We start from the raw sequence: 20,160 nt of genomic DNA, 5'->3' as shown, positions 1-20,160 counted from the left end.
AGGTACTTGCTGTGGGGCTGGGGCAACTCACCCCTAGGAGATGGGGACTGAGTCCAGTAGCATATTTGATTGTGCTTCAATTTGCTGCAATGATTCTATGCTATTTTCCTGATTTATAAAGTCGAAAGCCGTTTTAATTTTTATACATAAACAGAAAATACTGGCAGCATCTGTGACAAGAGAAATATTTGCTGTGTTTCTCTTGCCACAGACACTGTCAGATCTGCTGAGTTTATCCAGTTTATTCTGGTTTTACTTCAGATTTCTAGCACCTATAGTATTTTGCTTTTATTCCATTTCTATATGTTGATTACTGATACTTTCAAAAATTAAATAATTGAAGAGTACAAAGAAATATTTACTGCAATGATAAAATGGTAACTGCAGTGATGTGATAAATCAAATTTTGGCTGTTTTTCTGATTTCAAATTTTAAACTAGTAGGTATAGTCTGGCCAATTTAAACTGTTTGTTATTTGTACGAGACTTCTCGGATTTTATGGATGGTCTCAGTTAGATCATTGACTTGTGCTGTTTTCTTTCAGTATGAATCTTCAGGATTGGGACTCATCAGCAGCAGACTACGAACCACATTGAATAGAATACAAGAGAGTCTTATTGATCTGGTAAGGAAGCAGACTCTGTTTCTTGTTGTGGTTGAACTAACTCAAACAGGAAAAAACGCCAGAATTCACATCCAGAATTTTGGAGCACCCCTGCTTACAAATCAGATATGTTCGAATTTGTGATTTCTAACAATGTTGTAGGAAATTTTAATATTTAGCCTCGGATTGTATTTGGCAGGGAGAGTGCAGTCAAACTGGCAGAGTATCTCTTGGACTGTATGCAAAATGCTGGAAAGTGCAAATCCTTCCATTTAAAAAAAAAAGTTAGTTGAAAGCAATACTTAAGTGAAAATCATGTTTTTGACCTTTCATAAATCTGGCAGAAATGAATTTTAGATTTCCAGCAGATATTCAGCTTTCTGCTTAACAGACAGACAATACCTATAATCATTTTAAATCCCACGTGTGATACGATGAAAGGCAAAGGAGAGAGGCTTGCAGTTATATAGAGCCTTCTAATAACCTTAGGACAAATCAAAATGTTTCACCACGATTCAGTGTTTGTCAATGGTCAGAACTATATGAATTTGTGCGCAGCAAGGTGACATGATCAGAAAAAAGGCTTGTCTTTATGTAGTGCAGTACAGCCAATGAAGTACTTTTGAAGTGCGTCACTGTTGTAGTTTAGGTAGGCAATTTGCAAACGATAATCCTTCACGAACCACAATATACCAATGAACAATAATTTGTTTTGTCATGTTGATTGAAAGATAATTTTGGCCAGGACACTGGGGTAACTCCCCTGCTGCTCTTCAAAATAGTGCCATGAAGTCTTTTACATCCACAACAGCAGGCATATGTGGACTTGATTTGACATCCCACCTGAAAGACAGCATCCCCTACCGTGTAGCACTTTGCTGGTACTGCACTGGAATGCCAGATCCCTGGAAAGGGACTTGAACCCAGAAACCTGTGGTTAAGAGGTGAGTGTGCTACCAGCTTAGACCCAGCTGGCATACAATGTGATTACCTGGCAGTATTTTTTTCGTAATGTTGAAAGATAAATATTGGCCAGGACACAAGGGAAACTCTCCAGTAGTTCCATGGGATCATGTATCCCCCTTCAGGGGGCTTCCTTTAACATTTCAGCTAAAAGGCAGCACTTCCAACAATGCAGCACCTCTTCAGTAAAGTACTGATATCAACCTAGAATTTGTTCTGAGATCTCTAGAATGGGATTGAAAACCACAATCTTCTATTTTGGAGACAAGTGTACACCCACCTGAGGTATGGCTGCCAATATGGCAGTACTGCATGTCTGTGTTTTCTGAATTAACTATTAAGTCATGCAACAAGTTATTCACTTTAACTGAAGGAGGGTTTAATTAGTTCACTTCTGATGAATCATTTTTGATAGGCTGATTGGTTTCATTTTTTAAAAAAAGTATTTGTGCAGTATCATTTTGCATTGGGCTTCAATAGCAAGATCAGAAATCCTGAATTCTATTTAGAATCATAATCATAATCAATAAACCCTTAAGCTAATCCCAATTGCTTGCTATTGGCCCATATCCCTGTATACCTATCTTACTGATGTAACTGTCTAAACACTTCTTAAGAAACAAAATTGTACCCGCCTGTCCTACTACCTCTGGCAGTTTGTTCCAGACATTCACCACTCTCTCTGTGAAAAAATTGCCCCTCTGGATTCTTTTATATCTCTCCTCTCTCACTGTAAACCAATGCCCTCTAGTTTTAGAGACCCTTAGCTTTGGGGGAAAAAATATTGATTATATAGCTGATCTAAGCCCCTCATTATTTCATAAACCTCTATGGGGTCAGCACTCAGCCTTCTATGCTCCAGCCTCTTGCTATAACTCAAACCATCAAAACTCAAACCTGGTAGCATCCTAGTAAATCTCTTCTGCACTCTTTCACGTTTAATAATATCCTTTCTATAATAGGGTGACCAGAACTGTACAAAATCCTCCTTTTTCCTGGTAGCGTCTGGATCCAAGAACTCTGGTGGCCTGTTGTCCTTGTGTTTGATAGAGAGTTCAGACAATGGCAGGTGAGAAGTCCAATGGGGAACTGTCTTGGATAGTCGGATACCCTTTCCTAGGATAGAATAGTCAAGTACTAGGGGATGTAGGTTTAAGGTGCGTGGGGAAAAGTTTAGAAGAGATGTGCGAGGCAAGTTTCTTTTACACAGAGGGTGGTGAATGTCTGGAATGCGCAGCTTGGAAAGGTGGTGGGAGCGGGTACGTTAGTGGCATTTAAGGGGCAACCAGACAAATACATGAATAGGATGGGAACGGAAGGATAAGGACTTTGTAAATACATGTGGTTTTAGTTTAGGCTAGCATCATGTTTGGCACAGGCTTGGAGGGTTGAAGGACCTGTTCCTGTGCTGTACTTTTTTTTGTATTTTTGTTCTTTGGACATATCCCTTGGTAATCCAATTTCAGAGCAGGCTCAAAATTTGGCCAATTTTCAGGTCACATGATTTATGCAGCCATTTTAAAACTATGCCTTTGTCCCTCCACTTATTTCTTCCCTTTGTAAAAACAATTCAAAGCATTAGCCTAGCCGCTGAAACAAACAATATTTCCACTATGCACACGACACGTTGTGATGTGCTGTAAATGGTTATGAAAATAATTTTTCTTTTCAGATTTATTATGATATACTGTATATGGTTGTGGAAATAATTTATGTTTCCTTTCGGGTTTATTGATGTGAATTTATAGTTTTGTGAAGTCCTGCCATTTAGCATTGGCATGGTATTGCAGTTTACGCTCCTGATGTCAGTTACCAAAAGTAATGTTTAAAGACCAGTGTGGTATGTTGAGTGATTGTGTTCACTGTAGTGAGAATAGGGACAAGTTCAGTGAATGTGATTGATGTCTGGCAAGAAAGCATGCATGTTCACCATGTGCTCATGGCTGCTTACTTGAACATTCCTTGCATAGCCTGTTCCATGATCAGATGCAATTCTTCCAATAGTTTGTCCTCCAGTACATAAGATTTTTCTGTTTAGTACATTCCATTTCCAATTTTTTGGATACCCACCTTGGGTAAAGCAAAACTTGGCATTTATATCTCGCCCGTTATTTTAGTCTGCTGTTCTCCACAATGTTTTCTTTCGAACAGGCAGTGCCTTTTCTTATTTTTTGCTTCTGATGTGATTGCAAGAATTAACCCCAATATCAAGACCTTATTCAACTGAGATGAATCCAGAAGTCCTCTTTGACCTAATGTCTGTGGGGTTTAAAATGGAAGGAAACTCTCTAGTGCCTAGCATCCTATTTGACACAAAAGATTATAGTTATTGATGTTGGAGGCTGATCATTGCAGCATGAGGACATCATTGTAATATTCCCTCAAGGAAGTGTTTTTTGCCCAACTGTCATCAATTTCTTCATTACTGACCTACCCCTGCCATAACCTCAGAAGTAGGGCTGTTTGCTGTTGACTTCAGTGTTCAGTTATATTCACAATTCCTGATGGTTGAGTAGCCCAGGCCAGTCTATAGCAGAACTTGGATAAAATCCTGTTTGCTCATTGTGCAAGCTTGATGTCAAAATAGAGTGCATAAGCAATCCTGCAGGATGACAGCTACCCTGATCATGTCATTGCTCATTGTGCATCATGATTACACGTGAACCTAAGGCCACCATTTTCAGAGCTGCTAAGTGCCCAATTTTCTTAAAATTATTGTAGAAGAGTAATATATCTCAAAAATTTGAGCAACTGATAAAGCTGTCACTATGCAGTGGCATCATGAGTGGTGTTTTCCACTAACAGGATGCTGCCTGCCATTGAAGAAAAAATTTGGTGTGCCTGTAAATGTGTAATGTGGTACATGAATTGTCATGCTGCCCAAAGACTGACAAATCATAAAAAACAGCACATCCCTTCACACCAAATTAATGCTAACTATTGACCACTGAACAAGAGAAAGTCCAACCCCTTCTTCAGGACTATCAACAACTGATCCTTTTCCACCAACAACCTTTTAGCAACTAACAGTAACAGAAGTTTAACTAGATTAGTCATAAGAGCACTGTTGGCAAGAGATTTTTTTATTTGTTCATGGGATGTAGGCATCATTGGCTGGACCAGTATTCATTGCCCATCCCTGTGGGCATTCTAAGAGTCAACCATGTTGCTGTGGATCTAGAGTCTCATTTAGGCAGGATAGGCAAGGACAACAGATTTGATTCCCTGAAGGACCACATAGGTTTTTACAACATTCAACAATAGCTTTATGGTCACCATTCAATTATTAATTCCAGATTCTTGTTGAATTCACGTTTCACAATTTGCTGTGGTGGATTACAAACCCAGGCCCTCATTACTCTGGATTACTAGTCCAGCAACAATGCCACTATGCCAGAGCCTCCCTTAAGAATGGGGAAGAGATGGGTATTCTACAATGAATGGTAAATTTCCTGACTCCTTAAAGAATCTCCATCATCTACAAAACTCAAGCCATGTATATGACTGAATACTTTATATTTATTCGAGAAATGTAAACTTTGTTGGCTAGGCCAGCATTTATTGCCCAACCCTAATTGCCCTTGAGAAGGTGGCGATGAGCTGCCTTCTTGAACCATTACAGTTCATGTGGTCAGGTTACACACACTATACAGTTAGTAAAGGAGCTCCAGGATTTTAACCCAGTGACATTGAAAGAACAGTGATATATTTCCAGTTCAGAATGATGAGTGTCCTGAATGTTTATGGATGGGGCACCAATCAAGTGGGCTGCTCTGTCCAATGGCGTCAAGCTCCTTGAGTGTTTTTGGAGCTGCACTTATCCAGGCAATTGGAAAGTATCCCATCACACTGCTGACTTGTGCCTTGTAGATTGTGGGTAAACTTTGTGGAGTCAGAAGATGAGTTACTCGCAGTGACATTTGTAGCATCTGATCTGCTTTTGTAGCCACAGTATTTAAATGGCAAATTCTGTTTAGCTTCTGGCCAATGGTAACCTCTGTGATGTTGACAGTGGGGCATTCAGCAATAGTGATGCCATTGAATGTTAAGGAGTGGTGGTTAGGTTCTCACTTATTGAAGATGGTTGTTGCTTAGCACTTCTGTGCTGCAAATGTTGCTTGCCACATATCAGCCCAAGTCTGGACAATGTTGAGGTCTTGCAGCATTTGAGCACGGACTGCTTCAGTGTGCAGTCTTCAACAAACATTCCCACTTCTGACTTTGATGGAAGGAAGGTCATTGATGAAACATCTAAAGATGATTGGACCTAGGACACTTATAAATACTTAAATAAAAGCAAATTACTGCGGATGTTGGAATCTGAAATAAGAACAGAAAAGGATGGAAAATCTCAGCAAGCGTGACAGCAGTGATGGAAAGAGAACAGAGCTCATGTTTTGAGTCTTGATGACCCTTGTCAGATCACCCAGACTCTAAACATTAGCTTTGTTCTCTCTCCACAGATGCTGTCAGACCTGCTGAGATCTTCCAGCGATTTCTTTGTTTGTTGCACTATAAATACTTGTCACCCAGCCGAATTGATGCAGTTGTAACAATGTTCAAAGCTCATGAATCAAAAACCAATCAGCTTACTTAATCAGGCGTCTGCCAATGACTAAATATTCACTTCCTCCTTGCACTTATTTATCTGCAGTATATATAATCCAAAACATGCACTGCAATGACTCATGGCCCAGCTATAGTGAGAATTGAAACCTGGCAAGGCCAGTAAATAAACATAAGCCATGTGACTGGCCTCTGAGCTACAGACACTGAGGCTCATCAGGGGGAGAGAGGGTGCCCCTAGACTGGCTAAATCTAAGGGTCAGGGACAAAAGGGGGCTGCTGGGAGGAGGAGGAAGGGGGGTGAGGAGCGGAGGCCTCAGCCTCTTAATCTGCATAACAGGTTTGAGGTTCTTGCTTCCAGTCTGGAAGAGGACGAGGCAGGTGAGGTTGGTGAGCAAACTGCACACGGTACAGTGATGCAGCAGGACATAGGCAAAGAGAAGGGGAAAAGGAATGTAGTAGTGATTGGAGATAGTGGGGTGAAGAGTATTGACACTGTCCTTTGTCACAATGACAAAGTGCACAGAAGGGTGTGTTGTCTGCCTGGTGCTCGGGTACAGGATGTCGCAGCTGGGCTGCAGAGGAACCTGGAGTGGGAGGGTGAGAACCCGGTCGTTGTAGTACATGTGGGTGCCGGCGACGTAGGCAAAGTGCGGACTGAGGATCTGGGGAGGGAGTATGAGAAGCTGGGAATGGAATTAAAAAGTAGAACCGACAAGGTGGTCATCTCTGGGCTACTGCCTGAACTGAGTGCAGACGGGCGTAGGGTTGACAGGATAAAGGAAGTGAATGGGTGGCTCAGGGATTGGTGTGGGAGGAATAGGTTCGAATTTATGGGGCATTGGCACCAGTATTGGGGTAGGTGGGACTTGTTCGGGCGGGATGGGGTTGGTCTGAATCGTGCTGGGACCAGAGTGTTGGCGAATCGAGTAAAGAGGACTGTAGAAAGGGCTTTAAACTAATTAGGGGGGGGGAGGGTGCGAGGCTAGGTGACGCTACGAGGTCTAAAGTTAAGGATAGGGTACAGGTAAGGGAAGAGGCCGAGGATGTCCCAATTGGTGGCGTTACGGCAAATAGGGTCCAGGTGAAGGCTGGGATGAAAGCGCTTTATCTGAATGCACGAAGCATTTGGAATAAAGTGGATGAGCTGGTGGCGCAGATCGACACAAATGGATACGATCTGGTGGCCATTACAGAGACGTGGCTGCAAGGTGACAGGGACTGGGAGATGAATGTACAGGGCTATCAAGTGTTTAGGAAGGATAGGCAGGAGGAAAGAGGGGGTGGCGTAGCTCTGCTGATTAAGGATAGTATCAAGGTGGTAGCAAGGGATGATATCGGAGCCAAAGAGCAGAACGTGGAATCGTTGTGGGTGGAGATTAGGAACAGCAAAGGGAGGAAGACGCTGGTGGGTGTCGTCTATAGGCCCCCGAATAATGATCTGGAGGTGGGGCGGTCTGTTAACACGCAAATAAGTGCGGTGTGCAGGAATGGGACGGCAGTAGTTATGGGAGATTTCAATCTGCATATTGATTGGTCGACCCATGTTGGACGAGGTGGGCTCGAGGAGGAGTTCTTGGAATGCTGCCGGGATAATTTCCTTGAACAGTGTGTGTTGGAGCCGACGAGGGAGCGAGCTATCTTGGATCCGGTGCTATGTAATGAGGCGGGTAGAATTAGGGACCTTGCGGTGAAGGATCCTCTTGGAGAGAGTGATCATTGTATGGTGGAGTTTCTGGTGCAGATGGAGGAGGAGAAAGTGGGTTCCCGGACACGCGTCCTTTGTTTGAATAGAGGGGAGTATGGTAGGATGAGAGAAGAATTGGCGAATGTGGACTGGGGGAGTGCGTTGGAAGGTAGGTCTGCTGAGGAGCAGTGGAGGATCTTTAAGGAGATCTTTCTTGGTGCTCAGCAGAAATTTATTCCGATGGTTAAAAAGGACAGTAGGAAGAGAGGTAATAAGCCGTGGATAACGAAGGAGGTGAAGGAAAGTGTTAAATTAAAAGCGGAGGAATTTAGAGTAGCTAAGAGCAGTGGGCGAGAAGAGGATTGGGAAAGGTTTAAATGTCAACAAAGATTGACAAAGAAGTTGATAAAGGAGGGTGGGAGAAGCTATGAGGCTGGGCTAGCACTTAATATAAAAAAGGATAGCAAGAGTTTTTATAAATATATAAAAAGGAAGAGGCTGGCTAGGGTGAACGTTGGTCCTTTAGAGGATGAGAAAGGGGAGCTAGTGGTAGGGGATGGGGATATGGCTAAGGTCTTGAATAACTTTTTTGTTTCTGTCTTCACGGAGGAGGACGTGAATAATTTGCCGGGTGTTAGAGATGGAAAGGTGGTAGGAATGGAGGGTCTTAATGACATTACTGTTACTAGAGAGGTGGTGCTCGACAGACTGGAGGGGCTGATTGTGGACAAGTCCCCAGGACCGGATGGAATGCATCCGAGGGTTCTGAAAGAAATGGCGGAGGTTATAGTGGATGCCTTGGTGGTTATTCTCCAGACGTCGCTGGATTCCGGGGAAGTGCCGGAAGATTGGAAAACGGCTAATGTTACGCCGTTGTTTAAGAAGGGTGCCAGGCAAAAGGCGGGGAATTATAGGCCGGTTAGTTTAACGTCTGTGGTAGGTAAAATGTTAGAATCCGTCATTAAGGAGGAAATTGCGAGGCATCTTGAAGGGAATTGCTTGATAGGGCGGACGCAACACGGTTTCATTAAAGGGAAGTCGTGTCTGACAAATTTACTGGAGTTCTATGAGGATGTGTCTAGGGCAGTGGATAGAGGAGAGCCGGTGGATGTGGTCTTTCTGGATTTTCAGAAGGCGTTTGACAAGGTACCTCACAAGAGGTTATTGCAGAAGGTCAGGGGACATGGAGTTGGGGGTAGGGTGTTAGCGTGGATAGAGGATTGGTTGTCAAATAGGAGGCAGAGAGTGGGGGTCAATGGGTGCTATTCGGATTGGCGGTTGGTGACTAGTGGGGTGCCCCAGGGGTCGGTGCTGGGGCCTCAGCTATTTACCATTATATAGATGATCTGGAGGAGGGAACCGAGTGCAGGGTGTCGAAATTTGCTGATGACACCAAGATTGGGGGAAAGGCAAATTGTGCAGAGGGTGTGGAGAGTCTGCAGAAGGATCTAGATAGGCTGGGCGAATGGGCCAGGAAATGGCAAATGGAATTTAATGTTGGCAAGTGTGAGGTGGTCCACTTTGGTAGGAAGAATGGTAGGAAGGACTATTACTTACGTGGCGAAAAACTGCAGCAGGCGACGGTGCAGAGGGACCTCGGGGTCCTTGTGCATGAGTCGCAAAAACCCAGCCTGCAGGTGCAGCAGGTGGTCAGGAAGGCGAATGGGATGCTGGCCTTCATAGCGAGGGGGATTGAATATAAAAGTAGGGAGGTCTTGCTGCAGCTGTATAGGGCATTGGTGAGGCCGCAGCTGGAGTACTGTGTGCAGTTTTGGGCGCCGCACCTGCGCAAGGATATTTTGGTCCTGGAGGGAGTGCAGAGGAGGTTTACTAGGCTGATACCGGAGTTGAGGGGATTGAGCTATGAGGAGAGGCTGAATAAACTAGGCTTGTACTCGTTAGAGTTTAGAAGAATGAGGGGAGATCTCATTGAGACGTATAAGATGATGAATGGGATGGATAGGATAGAGGTGGAGAGACTCTTCCCGCTCAAAAAAGACAGTAGGACTAGGGGGCACAGCCTCAAGATAAAGGGGAGGCGGTTTAGAACGGAGTTGAGGAGGAACTTCTTCACTCAAAGGGTGGTGAATCTCTGGAATTCTCTGCCCGTTGAAGTGGTGGAGGCTGCCTCGCTAAATATTTTTAAGAAGCGGGTTGATGGGTTCTTGATAAGAGAGGGGATTAAGGGTTATGGGGAGAGGGCGGGAAAGTGGAACTGAGCCACAACAGATCAGCCATGATCTTATTGAATGGCGGGGCAGGCTCGAAGGGCTAGATGGCCTACTCCTGCTCCTATTTCTTATGTTCTTATGTTCTTACTATAGTAATTCCCTATTGTTATGTCAGACTTGGATAGGAAGGGTAGTTTCATTGTGCTGTTTTTGTTTCATGTGATTGGGGATTTATTGATTAAAGTTTTTGTGGCAATCGGATTGGAAATTAGTGCTTGATAATTATAAATAATCATTGCTCTTATGAGGAATTATTTTAGAAGTCATGGCAAGTAATGTGGTTCAAAGAAAAAAAAGCCATTGGTGGCTATTGTATTCTCCCCTGTTGGGCACATTGAGGAGGGGGGTGAGATCAGATCTTTCTTTTTCTCTAACGGTTAACAGTGCCTGCTATCCTTGAATGTGCATGGCTAAAAACTGAGCAATGTGCTGTCAGCTTTACGCATCCCATTCTGAAATTTGGCTTTGATCAGAGTCAGAGGATTTTCAGACTAGACAAAACATTTGGAATGTGTGAATTATGGTTTCCTGTGTTATTTGATTTAGATTCTAAGCAAACTGATAGTGCACCTTTGAATTTGTGATTTCTTTATTACTGACATGATGACATGGATCTCAAAATACATTAAAAAGAGGAGATTGATTAATGTGTTGTGAAAGCTGGAGTAATGGGAAACATCCAAAAAGCATAAACAACTGGGTTACAATGTTGCTCAATCTAAAAAATTATTTGTTTTTCTCAACCCATTGCTAAACAGAAATCAGCAAACTGGGTAATGATAATGGTGCTTCGTGTGTTACTTAGGTGGGCAGTTGAGTGAACATTTGAAGTTTGTTCAGCTCATGCAGTGGCCAAATTTTGAACTATCCTCAGAGTCAATTTTAAAAACATTTGCAATTAATGTTAAAGCCTTCTTATGTGCCTATATTTTTTTTCACACGAAAGATGTTGAAGTTTGGAATGCTTCACCACAGGGAGTAGTTGAAGCAGAAACCACTGCTTAAGGAAAAAATGGGTAATTATTTGAGGCAGAGAAAGATATAGGACCATAGGGAGAGAATTAGTTTTGTATCGCCCTCGTGAAAAGCCAGCACGTAGTTGGAGCGTTGGCAGTCTCTGACTATAAACTTGTATGCTCTAATATATGGGCAAGTTTTTTTTTATGTGCTGTCTTATCAGATGAAGATAATTAAAGCGTAGTGTCATTTAACAATCATTTTCTTAAGTTTTATTTGTTCAAGCTGCAAGCAAAATTTTACTCAGAGCAATCTGCGTGCTGAGTATCTGTCATCTATTGTGAGGCTGGACTTCCCCTGCAATGTGAGCAAAATCAGGGGGTTACAACTACTACCTCAAGATTGATTCATCTCCATCTGGGGCATCTTAATGGTCCTGACATTTCTGCGCACACATCTTATAAAAAATTCTCTTTTCAAGACTTCACATATTGCCTATTTGTGGTCTCCTCTTCACAAATGTTTCTCTGGCTTTCTGTTAATACTAATTTGTGAACCTATGATCTGCCTTCTGTCGAAGTCTATTTCTTCCATATCTTTTTCTATCCCACTCTACCTTTCATTCTTAATTTTTCACACTTGCTGCCTCAATGTTCTTCAAGTCTGTTCTTTAGGTTTGATTTAGGTGAGGCTCTTCTGTGCCAGTTCCAATTATTCTTCATGTTTCCTATTTTTGAAGGTAGCATTGCTATCAGATGTTGATATGCTTGTTTTTATGACTCTCCTTCCTTTCCTAAATAGTGGTCATTACCAGAAAGCTTTTTTTTTTAATCTTGTATCTTATATATGAGAGCTTCAGAGTACTTTTTAATCACTTACCCCTAAATGGCATATCACTGCTATGCTCTTCACTCTCTCTTATAATTTTTCCTTAGAAGTATTTCTCTAACTCCAAGAACTCACCATCCACGAACTATTATCTTTCAAATATGTATGGATATCCACTTTTCCTAAACAGCTTACAAGTCACAGTGTAATTCTAGACTTCCATTGCCATCACCTTTATCTGCATTCCAAGCCATCCACTTTGTTTTATGGCTATCTCTTTCTGAAGTCTGACCTGCTTTCTGACCCGGATTTAATGGTGGGAAACGAGGAAATGGCTGAGACTTTAAATAAGTTTTTTTGTGTCGGTCTCCACGGAGGAGGGCACAAATAGCTTACCGAATATTAAAGATAGAAGGTTGGTAGGAGATGAGGTCCTCAATACAATTCCTGTTACTAGAGAGGTAGTGCTTGGTAGACTAATGGGACTGAAGGTAGACAAGTCCCTGGGACCAGATGGAATGCATCCCAGGGTTCTGAAAGAAATGGCAGAAGTAATAGCAGATGCGTTAGTAATTATTTATCAAAATTCGCTGGACTCTGGGGAAGTGCCAGCGGATTGGAAAACAGCTACTGTTATGCCGCTGTTCAAAAAAGGCAGCAGACTAAAGGCGGGTAACTGTAGGCCGGTTAGCTTAATGTCCATAGTTGTAAAAATGCTAGAATCCATCATTAAAGAAATAGCAGGACACCTAGAAAAGAACAGTTCGATCAAACAGATGCAGCACAGATTCATGAAGGGGAAGTTGCGTTTAACGAATTTGCTGGATTTTTATGAGGATGTGACTAGTGCAGTAGACAGAGGGGAACCAGTGGATGTGTTTTTAGATTTCCAGAAGGCATTCAATAAGGTGCCTCACAGAAGATTGCTGCAGAAGGTTAGGGTACACGGAGTTGGAGGTAAAGTGTTAGCGTGGATTGAGGATTGGCTATCTAACAGGAAGCAGAGAGTTGGAATCAATGGGAGCTTTTCTGGTTGGCAGTTGGTGACTAGTGGCATGCCGCAGGGGTCAGTGCTGGATCCTCAACTGTTTACCGTATACATAGATGATCTGGAGGACGGGCCTGAGTGTAGGGTAACAAAATTTGCTGATGAGACAAAGGTGAGTGGAAAAGCGAATTGCGTGGAGGACACAAAGTCTGCAGAAAGATCTGGATAGGCTGAGTGAGTGGGCGAGGACCTGCCAGATGGAGTACAATGTTAGCAAATGTGACGTTATCCACTTTGGAAGAAATAATAGTAGGATGGAATATTATTTAAATGGTGAAAAGTTGCAGCATGCTACTGTGCAGAGGGTCCTGGGGATCCTTGTGCACGAATCGCAAAAACTCAGTCTGCAGGTGATCAAGAAGGCGAATGGAATGTTGGCCTTTATCGTGAGGGGGATAGAATATAAAAGCAGGGAGGCCTTGCTGCAACTGTACAAGGCACTGGTGAGGCCACAACTGGACTACTGTGTACAGTTTTGGTCCCCTTATTTGAGAAAGGATATATTGGTCTTGGAGGGAGTACAGAGAAGGTTCACCAGGCTGATACGAGAGATGAGGGAGTTAGCTTATAAGGAGAGATTAAATAGACTGGGCCTGTACTCGTTGGAGTTTAGAAGGCTGAGGGGGGATCTTATAGAGACTTACAAGATAATGAAGGGGCTAGATAGGGTAGAGGTAAAGAGATTCTTTCCGCTTAGAAAGGAAACCAGAACGAGAGGGCACAGCCTCAAAATAAAGGGGGGAGGGGGAGCGGTTTAGAACAGAGTTGAGGAGGAACTTCTTCACTCGAAAGGTGTTGAATTCTCTGCCCGTTGAAGTGGTGGAGGCTACCTCATTGGATATATTTAAGTCACGGGTAGATAGATTTCTGATAGACAAGGGAATTAAGGGTTATGGGGAGAAAGCGGGAAAGTGGAACTGATCCACTTCGGATCAGCCATGATCTTATTGAATGGCGGGGCAGGCTCGAAGGGCTAGATGGCCTACTCCTGCTCCTATTTCTTATGTTCTTATTTTCTTATAACCAACACCCTCAAGACTCGGCAACAACCTGGGAACTTTTCATGGGCATAGACACATTAGTACAATAAATAAATAAGGGAAAAAAATACAGTACTAGGTGTCATACTTTGTTATAATGGTAAAGACTTAATCTTTGTAAAGACTGGATGAATCAAATGGGCAAAAGTGGTCTAGAAAATGAGTTTGTGGAATGCTTTCATGACATTTTCCTGGAACAATATGTTGTGAAACCAATTTAGGATGAAGCTATTTTGGATCTAGAGTTGTGTAATGATGAAGATTAGTGGGAGGCAATGGGTAGCGATAATGTTTTCAGACTGGTAATCCAGAGGGTATGGTTTTGAATCCCGACACAGCAGAAAATCCTACCGCAATAGGAAATCTGCAGTTATTACCTGATCTGGCATCATTACTTAGTCTACGTGTGACTCCAGTGGTAACTCCAAATAGTGAGGGAACTAACAAGAAGGAAAAAGAACTACATGAGTTCATGCCCACAAACCTCCCTGTTACAGCTGCATCCATCCATGATAGTATTGTCAGAAGATACCACAGCGCAGTTCTTTTGGAGGTGAAGATCTATCTCCACATTGATAACCTCCATCTTGCTGTATCGCACTATCACCATGCTAAATAGAATAGATTTTGAATACATCCAGCTACTCAAAATTGGGTTTCCATGAGGCATTAGTGCATCATCAGCAGCAGTAGAATTGTTTAAATCACAATCTGAAACTCATGGCCTGGTATTTCCCCAACTCTACCATTAGCATTAAAGTAGTGGACCCTGATTCAACAAATAATGAAGGAGGAGATGCCAGCAGCAACACCAGACGTACCTACAAAGGAGGTTGTCAACCTGTTGAAACTACAACACGACTACTTGCATGCCAAATGGTGAAAACAGAACATGATAGACAGAGCTAAGCAAAGCTACAACACATGGATCAGATTAAACCCTGCAGTCATGAATGGTAGTGGACAATTGAACAACTTACTGGAGAAAGAATGTCCACAAACATTTCCATCCTTAATGAAGGACGAGCCCAACGCATCAGTGCAAAATGCATTTACAAGAATCTAAAGCCAGAAGTGCCAATGATACCTTCCTGTCTCATCTGAGGTTCCCAACATCACAGATTCCAGTCTTCAGCCATTTCAGTTCACACCATGTGATATCAAGAAATAGTGAAGGTACTGGATACTGCAAAGGCTAATGGGCCCTGATAGCATTCCAGCAATAGTACTGAAGACCTGATCTCCACAATTAGCTGTGCTCACAGACAAGCTGTTCCAGTACCTGTCAGTGTGGATAACTGCCCAGATATGTCCTCGCCACAAAAAGCAACACCTGCCCTTTACTTCCTCCGTGCTGCCAACCAGGGCCCCAACACTCTTTTCAGGTGAAGTAGCACTTCATATGCACCTCTTTTAATCTGGTCTATTGCATTCACTGTCCCAATGCGGGCTACTGTATGTCGGAGAGAGGAACGCAGACTGGGTGATCACTTACTTTCAATCTGTCCGCAAGTAAGACTCAAACCTCATTGCTTGCCATTTCAACACACCAGCCGGCTCGCTTGTCCACATCTTCATCTTTGACCTGTTGCAATGTTCCAATGAAGCCCAATGCAAACTGGAGGAACAGTACTTCATCTTCCGATTAGGCACTTTACAAGCTTCCGGATTGAACATTGAGTTCAATAACCTTGGAGCGTAAACTCTTCCCTTCACCCCATTTCCATTTTTTTTCATATTAATCCATTTTTATTTATATTATTATTTTTCATTTTCGTTTCTTCTATTGTTTCATTCATCCACTTCTAAAATCTCACTTTCCATCTTCGTTTCCCTCCCCTCTGCCCCCCCACCCCACTAGGGCCATCTGCCCCATGCCTCGGGCTGTTCTTTGTGTCATTTGACACACTGCACCTTTGTTCTGCTTTTTACATGTTCTGACCTCTTAATGGATGCTATTAGCAAAATTCTCAGCCTATTACATTCCCTTTATCTTTTAGTCTGACATATTCGTCAATTACTGACTCAGAACATTGGGTCTATTTCTCTCACCACAGACATTGTCAAACCTGCTGAGATTTTTCAGGATTTTTTGATTTTGTTTCTTCCGCAACGTTTGTGCTCAGTCATTGTTCGCCAGTGCCACTCCACTCCAGACCCCATTCCAACCTTGATCCAAACATGGACAAACAAGCTGAATTTCGGAGGTGAGGTGAGAGAAAGGCAGCATTTGACTGACTGCAACATCAAAAGGACCTAGCAAAATTGAAATCAGTGAGAGGTAGAGTGGGAGAGGAATCCTGCAGTGGTTGTAGTCATAACTAGCGCAAAGTAAAATGGTTGTGGTCATTGGTTTCCAATCATGTCAGTCCCAAGACACCATGGTGGAAGACTTTGTACAACTATCAGAATGGTGAAGTAGATGAACCTGGCAGGCATTTTTTGTGTTTGATCAATCAACAGCAGTTCAAAGAACTAAGAACTTGTAGTTTATTTGCTGATTCCTTGCTAAGCATAGGTCTGGCAGTGCTTCTGTATTTGGCAAAAATCTCACAATGATACCCATGATCTTCAGTGCTTCCATCTCACAGTTCCAATCACTACCTTTGCCTATAATTTCTGAATTCATTTGCTTTCTTGCACTGGTGCTATGACAGTTCTAGCATCTGAAAAAAAACAACATGAGGGAGGAAAGAGTAGTGGATTGTAATAGGGTTTTTTAAAATTTGATTTATTGTTGTCACGTGTTAGCATACAGTGAAAAGTATTGTTTCTTGCACATTATACAGACAAGGCGTACTGTTTATAGAGGAGTAAGGGTAAAATGTAATGTAATGGTCATAGCTAAGGTGTAGAGAAAGCTCAACTTAGTGCAAGTTAAGTCCATTCAAAAGTCTGATGGAGCTCATTTGGAGCATAAACACCAATATGGACCAGTTGAACTGAATGTTCTCTTTCTGTGCCGTAATTCTTCCAAACCAATGCTTTCCTTTTATCTTTACAGTTTGTCATTAATTTATTTATTTGTTTCAGTGTTCTTCCCCCTTACTGCATATTGAGGATACTTTGATTCTAGGGGCAGGAGGGAACTGGGTCTGGTGAAACTGGGCTCTCAACATAAAAGTGATTGTCAGTTTAGCACTAATACGTGGGTATCTGGCTGTTCATTTTTCTAATGCATTTTCATTGCTCACTATTCTCCTTTTAAGACTATTAATAAGAATAACAACAAATTGAAAGGGATTGGTTTAGGTTAGAGGGTCATTGCTTTTTAACTGGTCGGCGCAACATCGTGGGCCCAAGGGCCTGTTCTGCGCTGTAATGTTCTATGTTCTAAATCAATCTTACTGATATTATCTACATAAATGCTTCATGATTTAAAACAAACTAACTAATTTAGTTAAAGGAACTGAACTCCGTATACAGATGAATGCCTGCAACTGTTTATTTAATAGGGTACCGTATTGGCGCAGCGGGAAGATGAAAGACAAGGAACCTGTTATTCAACTAACAAGCAAATCATAGCATCAATGTGTAATTGAGCCCAAATAGACAATCAAAGTATTGTTTGCTTCATAATTGCTACCATGATTGCTCGCTGTGTTAAACTACATAAGATAAGTTTGTTGTGCAGATTTATTTTACATCAACCACTTTCCTTGTGCCCTCAAAATTAACAACAGTCAGAGATCAATTATTTAGTTATATTTATGGTTTAAATTTACAAATATTTAGAACAAATATGAAACATAAAAATTTCAGTGAAGAGAAAACTTTGAACTGCCTTAAACATCAATAGAATGACATTCAGCTTTTTGCTGCAAGCAAAGCCAGTTTCTGTGTGTGGTGGTGATACCCAGTTCTACCTTGCTTCTATCCCTCTTGATTCTTCTACTCTCTCTAAACTGTGAAGCTGCTTGACTGAAATCCAGTATTGGAAGAGTGTTGATTTCCTCCAACTAAATACGAGGAAGACTGTCATTATTAGCTTTTTCCCTGTCCACTGACTCCACTTCTTTCCCTGACAGCTGGCTGCAAACCTTTATGTTTTGTTTGACTCCAGGTTGAGCTTCATGCTACATCCTCACAAACACTATCTGTTTCCTTCTCTGTGACATCATTTGATTCAGCCCTTGCCTCATTCTATCTGCTGCTGAAATCCTCATCCATGCTTTGTTACTTCTAGATTTGACTATTTCAGTGCAATCCTGGCTGGCCTTGCTCATTCTGCTCTCCGTAAATTTAAGATTATTCAAAATTATGTGGCCTAGGTCCTAACTCTCTCCAAATCACACTACTCGATTTAAAAATCTTTATCCTTGTTTTCACATTGTTAAGGCACAACTGATAGTAACTACTGAGCTGCTTAAATCCCAAAGGGAAATTTGAAACAACAGCTCCATGTTTGATTTTTGTAATTTGGATAGTATGTTGAGAAGTTTTGAAATCCAGAAATGATGACCTGCCTACTTGCATAATTTCATAATGTTTATTAAGAGGTAATAAAAATAATTGCACTTGAACACAAGAATGGCTTCACACAGTACCAATACTCCCAAACAGTTCCAAATAATCTTAATTCAACTACCTCCAGAGCTAGCCTGTCTCATATCTGTTCAGATGTCTTTACTGATTTCAAAATCTATAAAAATCCAGTAATTTTTACCACACAGTGCCTTTAATTTTTCTTGGGGGTGTTATCTCAGCTTAACAGCAGCTGGCTTTTCAGGTCTAAGTTCATTCACACTGCTTGCTGGGAGCTTAACCAGTGATTCTTGCTGTCTGCTGAGATCAAAAGACAGCTGACTGCATAGGTTTCAGTATCCCCTTAATATGTTCTTTCCCATTGATCTCTCCATTGTCTCCTGGACTCTTTTGAAATGCTGTCTCCCAGAATTGATCAACTTCATTTCTTTAGAGTAGAAAAATAAACTCACTTTATTTATACTTTACCTTTCACACCTTTCTTTTACACCTGGCGTATCTTCTCTGAACCACAACAACCCATTCAAATCTACTCCTATTCAATAAGCATCCTTACTAAATTACTGGATGTAAACTTATGTTTGAAGTGTTTCTAGGCTCATTACCATATCAAACCCACAGTTTATATACTCACTATCACTCTGTCTCTGGCTTTAATTATCACTCTCATATCCCTAACAGTTTAAAAATAAATGATAATATTACCAACAGAAAGATATTACAATTTATTGGGTTTTCCTGACAAAATCCCTCCATGGCCTCACCCTTCCCTATCTCTATCTCTGACTGCTAGCTGCATACACCAGTCTTAGACTCTTGAGCATCCCACTTTTTGTCTTGGTGACTCTGCCTGCAGCTGCCAAGATCCTCAGCTCTGCATTTCCCTTCCTCACCTTTCTTTCTCTCTGCCACTCTTTCTTCTTGTAAAGTGCTCCTCAAAATCTACCTAGCCTCGTATCTCTTTGGGTTGAAGTTAATGCTCCTTTGGCGGTGAGTTTGTGGGTGGGGTGGAGGTGGCATTTTAATTGGGTGGGGCGATGATGGGTACTGACTCCTGCATTTTTCCATCTCTTGCTGTTTATATCTGAGGCAGGAATGCTCCTGGACAGTCTAGCTGCTCGGATGCTAACTGAGGTGATTAAGTGGCCAATTAAGGGCCTCATCAGCTGGGGGGGCAAGCCTGAAAAGAAAATTGTTATTGGTTTTGCTAAGGGGCTCCCAAGCCTCATCGAGGGGCAGCATTGGGAAGGGTGGAACAGGCTGATGAAAGCCACCCCTTGTTCTGGCCTGAGGCCCCTCTCCTGCACCCACATCCTGGTCTTACCCACCTCTGGTGTCAGGTCCTTCAATGATCCTGTGCCTCTGATGGGTACATTACTGGCAGCTTCCACAGTAAGAAGCCTCAACACCAGGTTAAAGTTCAACGAGTTTATTTGGTAGCACAAGCCACTAGCTTTCGGAGCGCTGCTCCTTCATCAGTTGAGTGGAATTTCCACAGCTCCCAGTGGTGTTGCCTGCCATGGAAAGTACAAGTTTTTGATTGGCTGACAGCTCGGGGTAGGATTTCCATCCCGGAGTCATTAATTTCAGGAAAGACCTAACAATACCCACCTAAATGTCTTATTGGCACTTAATGTGGTGGACCATCTCCAATGGAGGCAACATGGAGGTTCATCCAGCTTTTCTCCCCTTATCTGGCTATACCTTGTGCTATTTTACAATGTTAAATGCAGTCTGTGTGTATGCGCGCA

General features: G+C 42.2%; 1 protein-coding gene across 1 annotated transcript in view; it reads left to right on the top strand.

Annotated features, from left to right (window-relative positions):
* vps50 (VPS50 EARP/GARPII complex subunit) overlaps positions 1–20,160 on the top strand; it is a 150,015-nt gene that overhangs the window by 107,590 nt on the left and 22,265 nt on the right. Inside the window, exon 22 of the mRNA XM_080207994.1 lies at positions 545–625. Within this exon, the coding sequence (XP_080064120.1) occupies positions 545–625 (81 nt within the window). The remainder of the gene's footprint in view (positions 1–544; positions 626–20,160) is intronic.

Source organism: Carcharhinus amblyrhynchos, chromosome 2 (assembly GCF_965287045.1).
Source record: "Carcharhinus amblyrhynchos chromosome 2, sCarAmb.v2.hapA, whole genome shotgun sequence".
Lineage (NCBI taxonomy): Eukaryota > Metazoa > Chordata > Chondrichthyes > Carcharhiniformes > Carcharhinidae > Carcharhinus > Carcharhinus amblyrhynchos.
The sequence above is the reverse complement of the archived record's forward strand: the minus strand, read 5'-3'. Positions and strand labels throughout refer to the sequence as shown.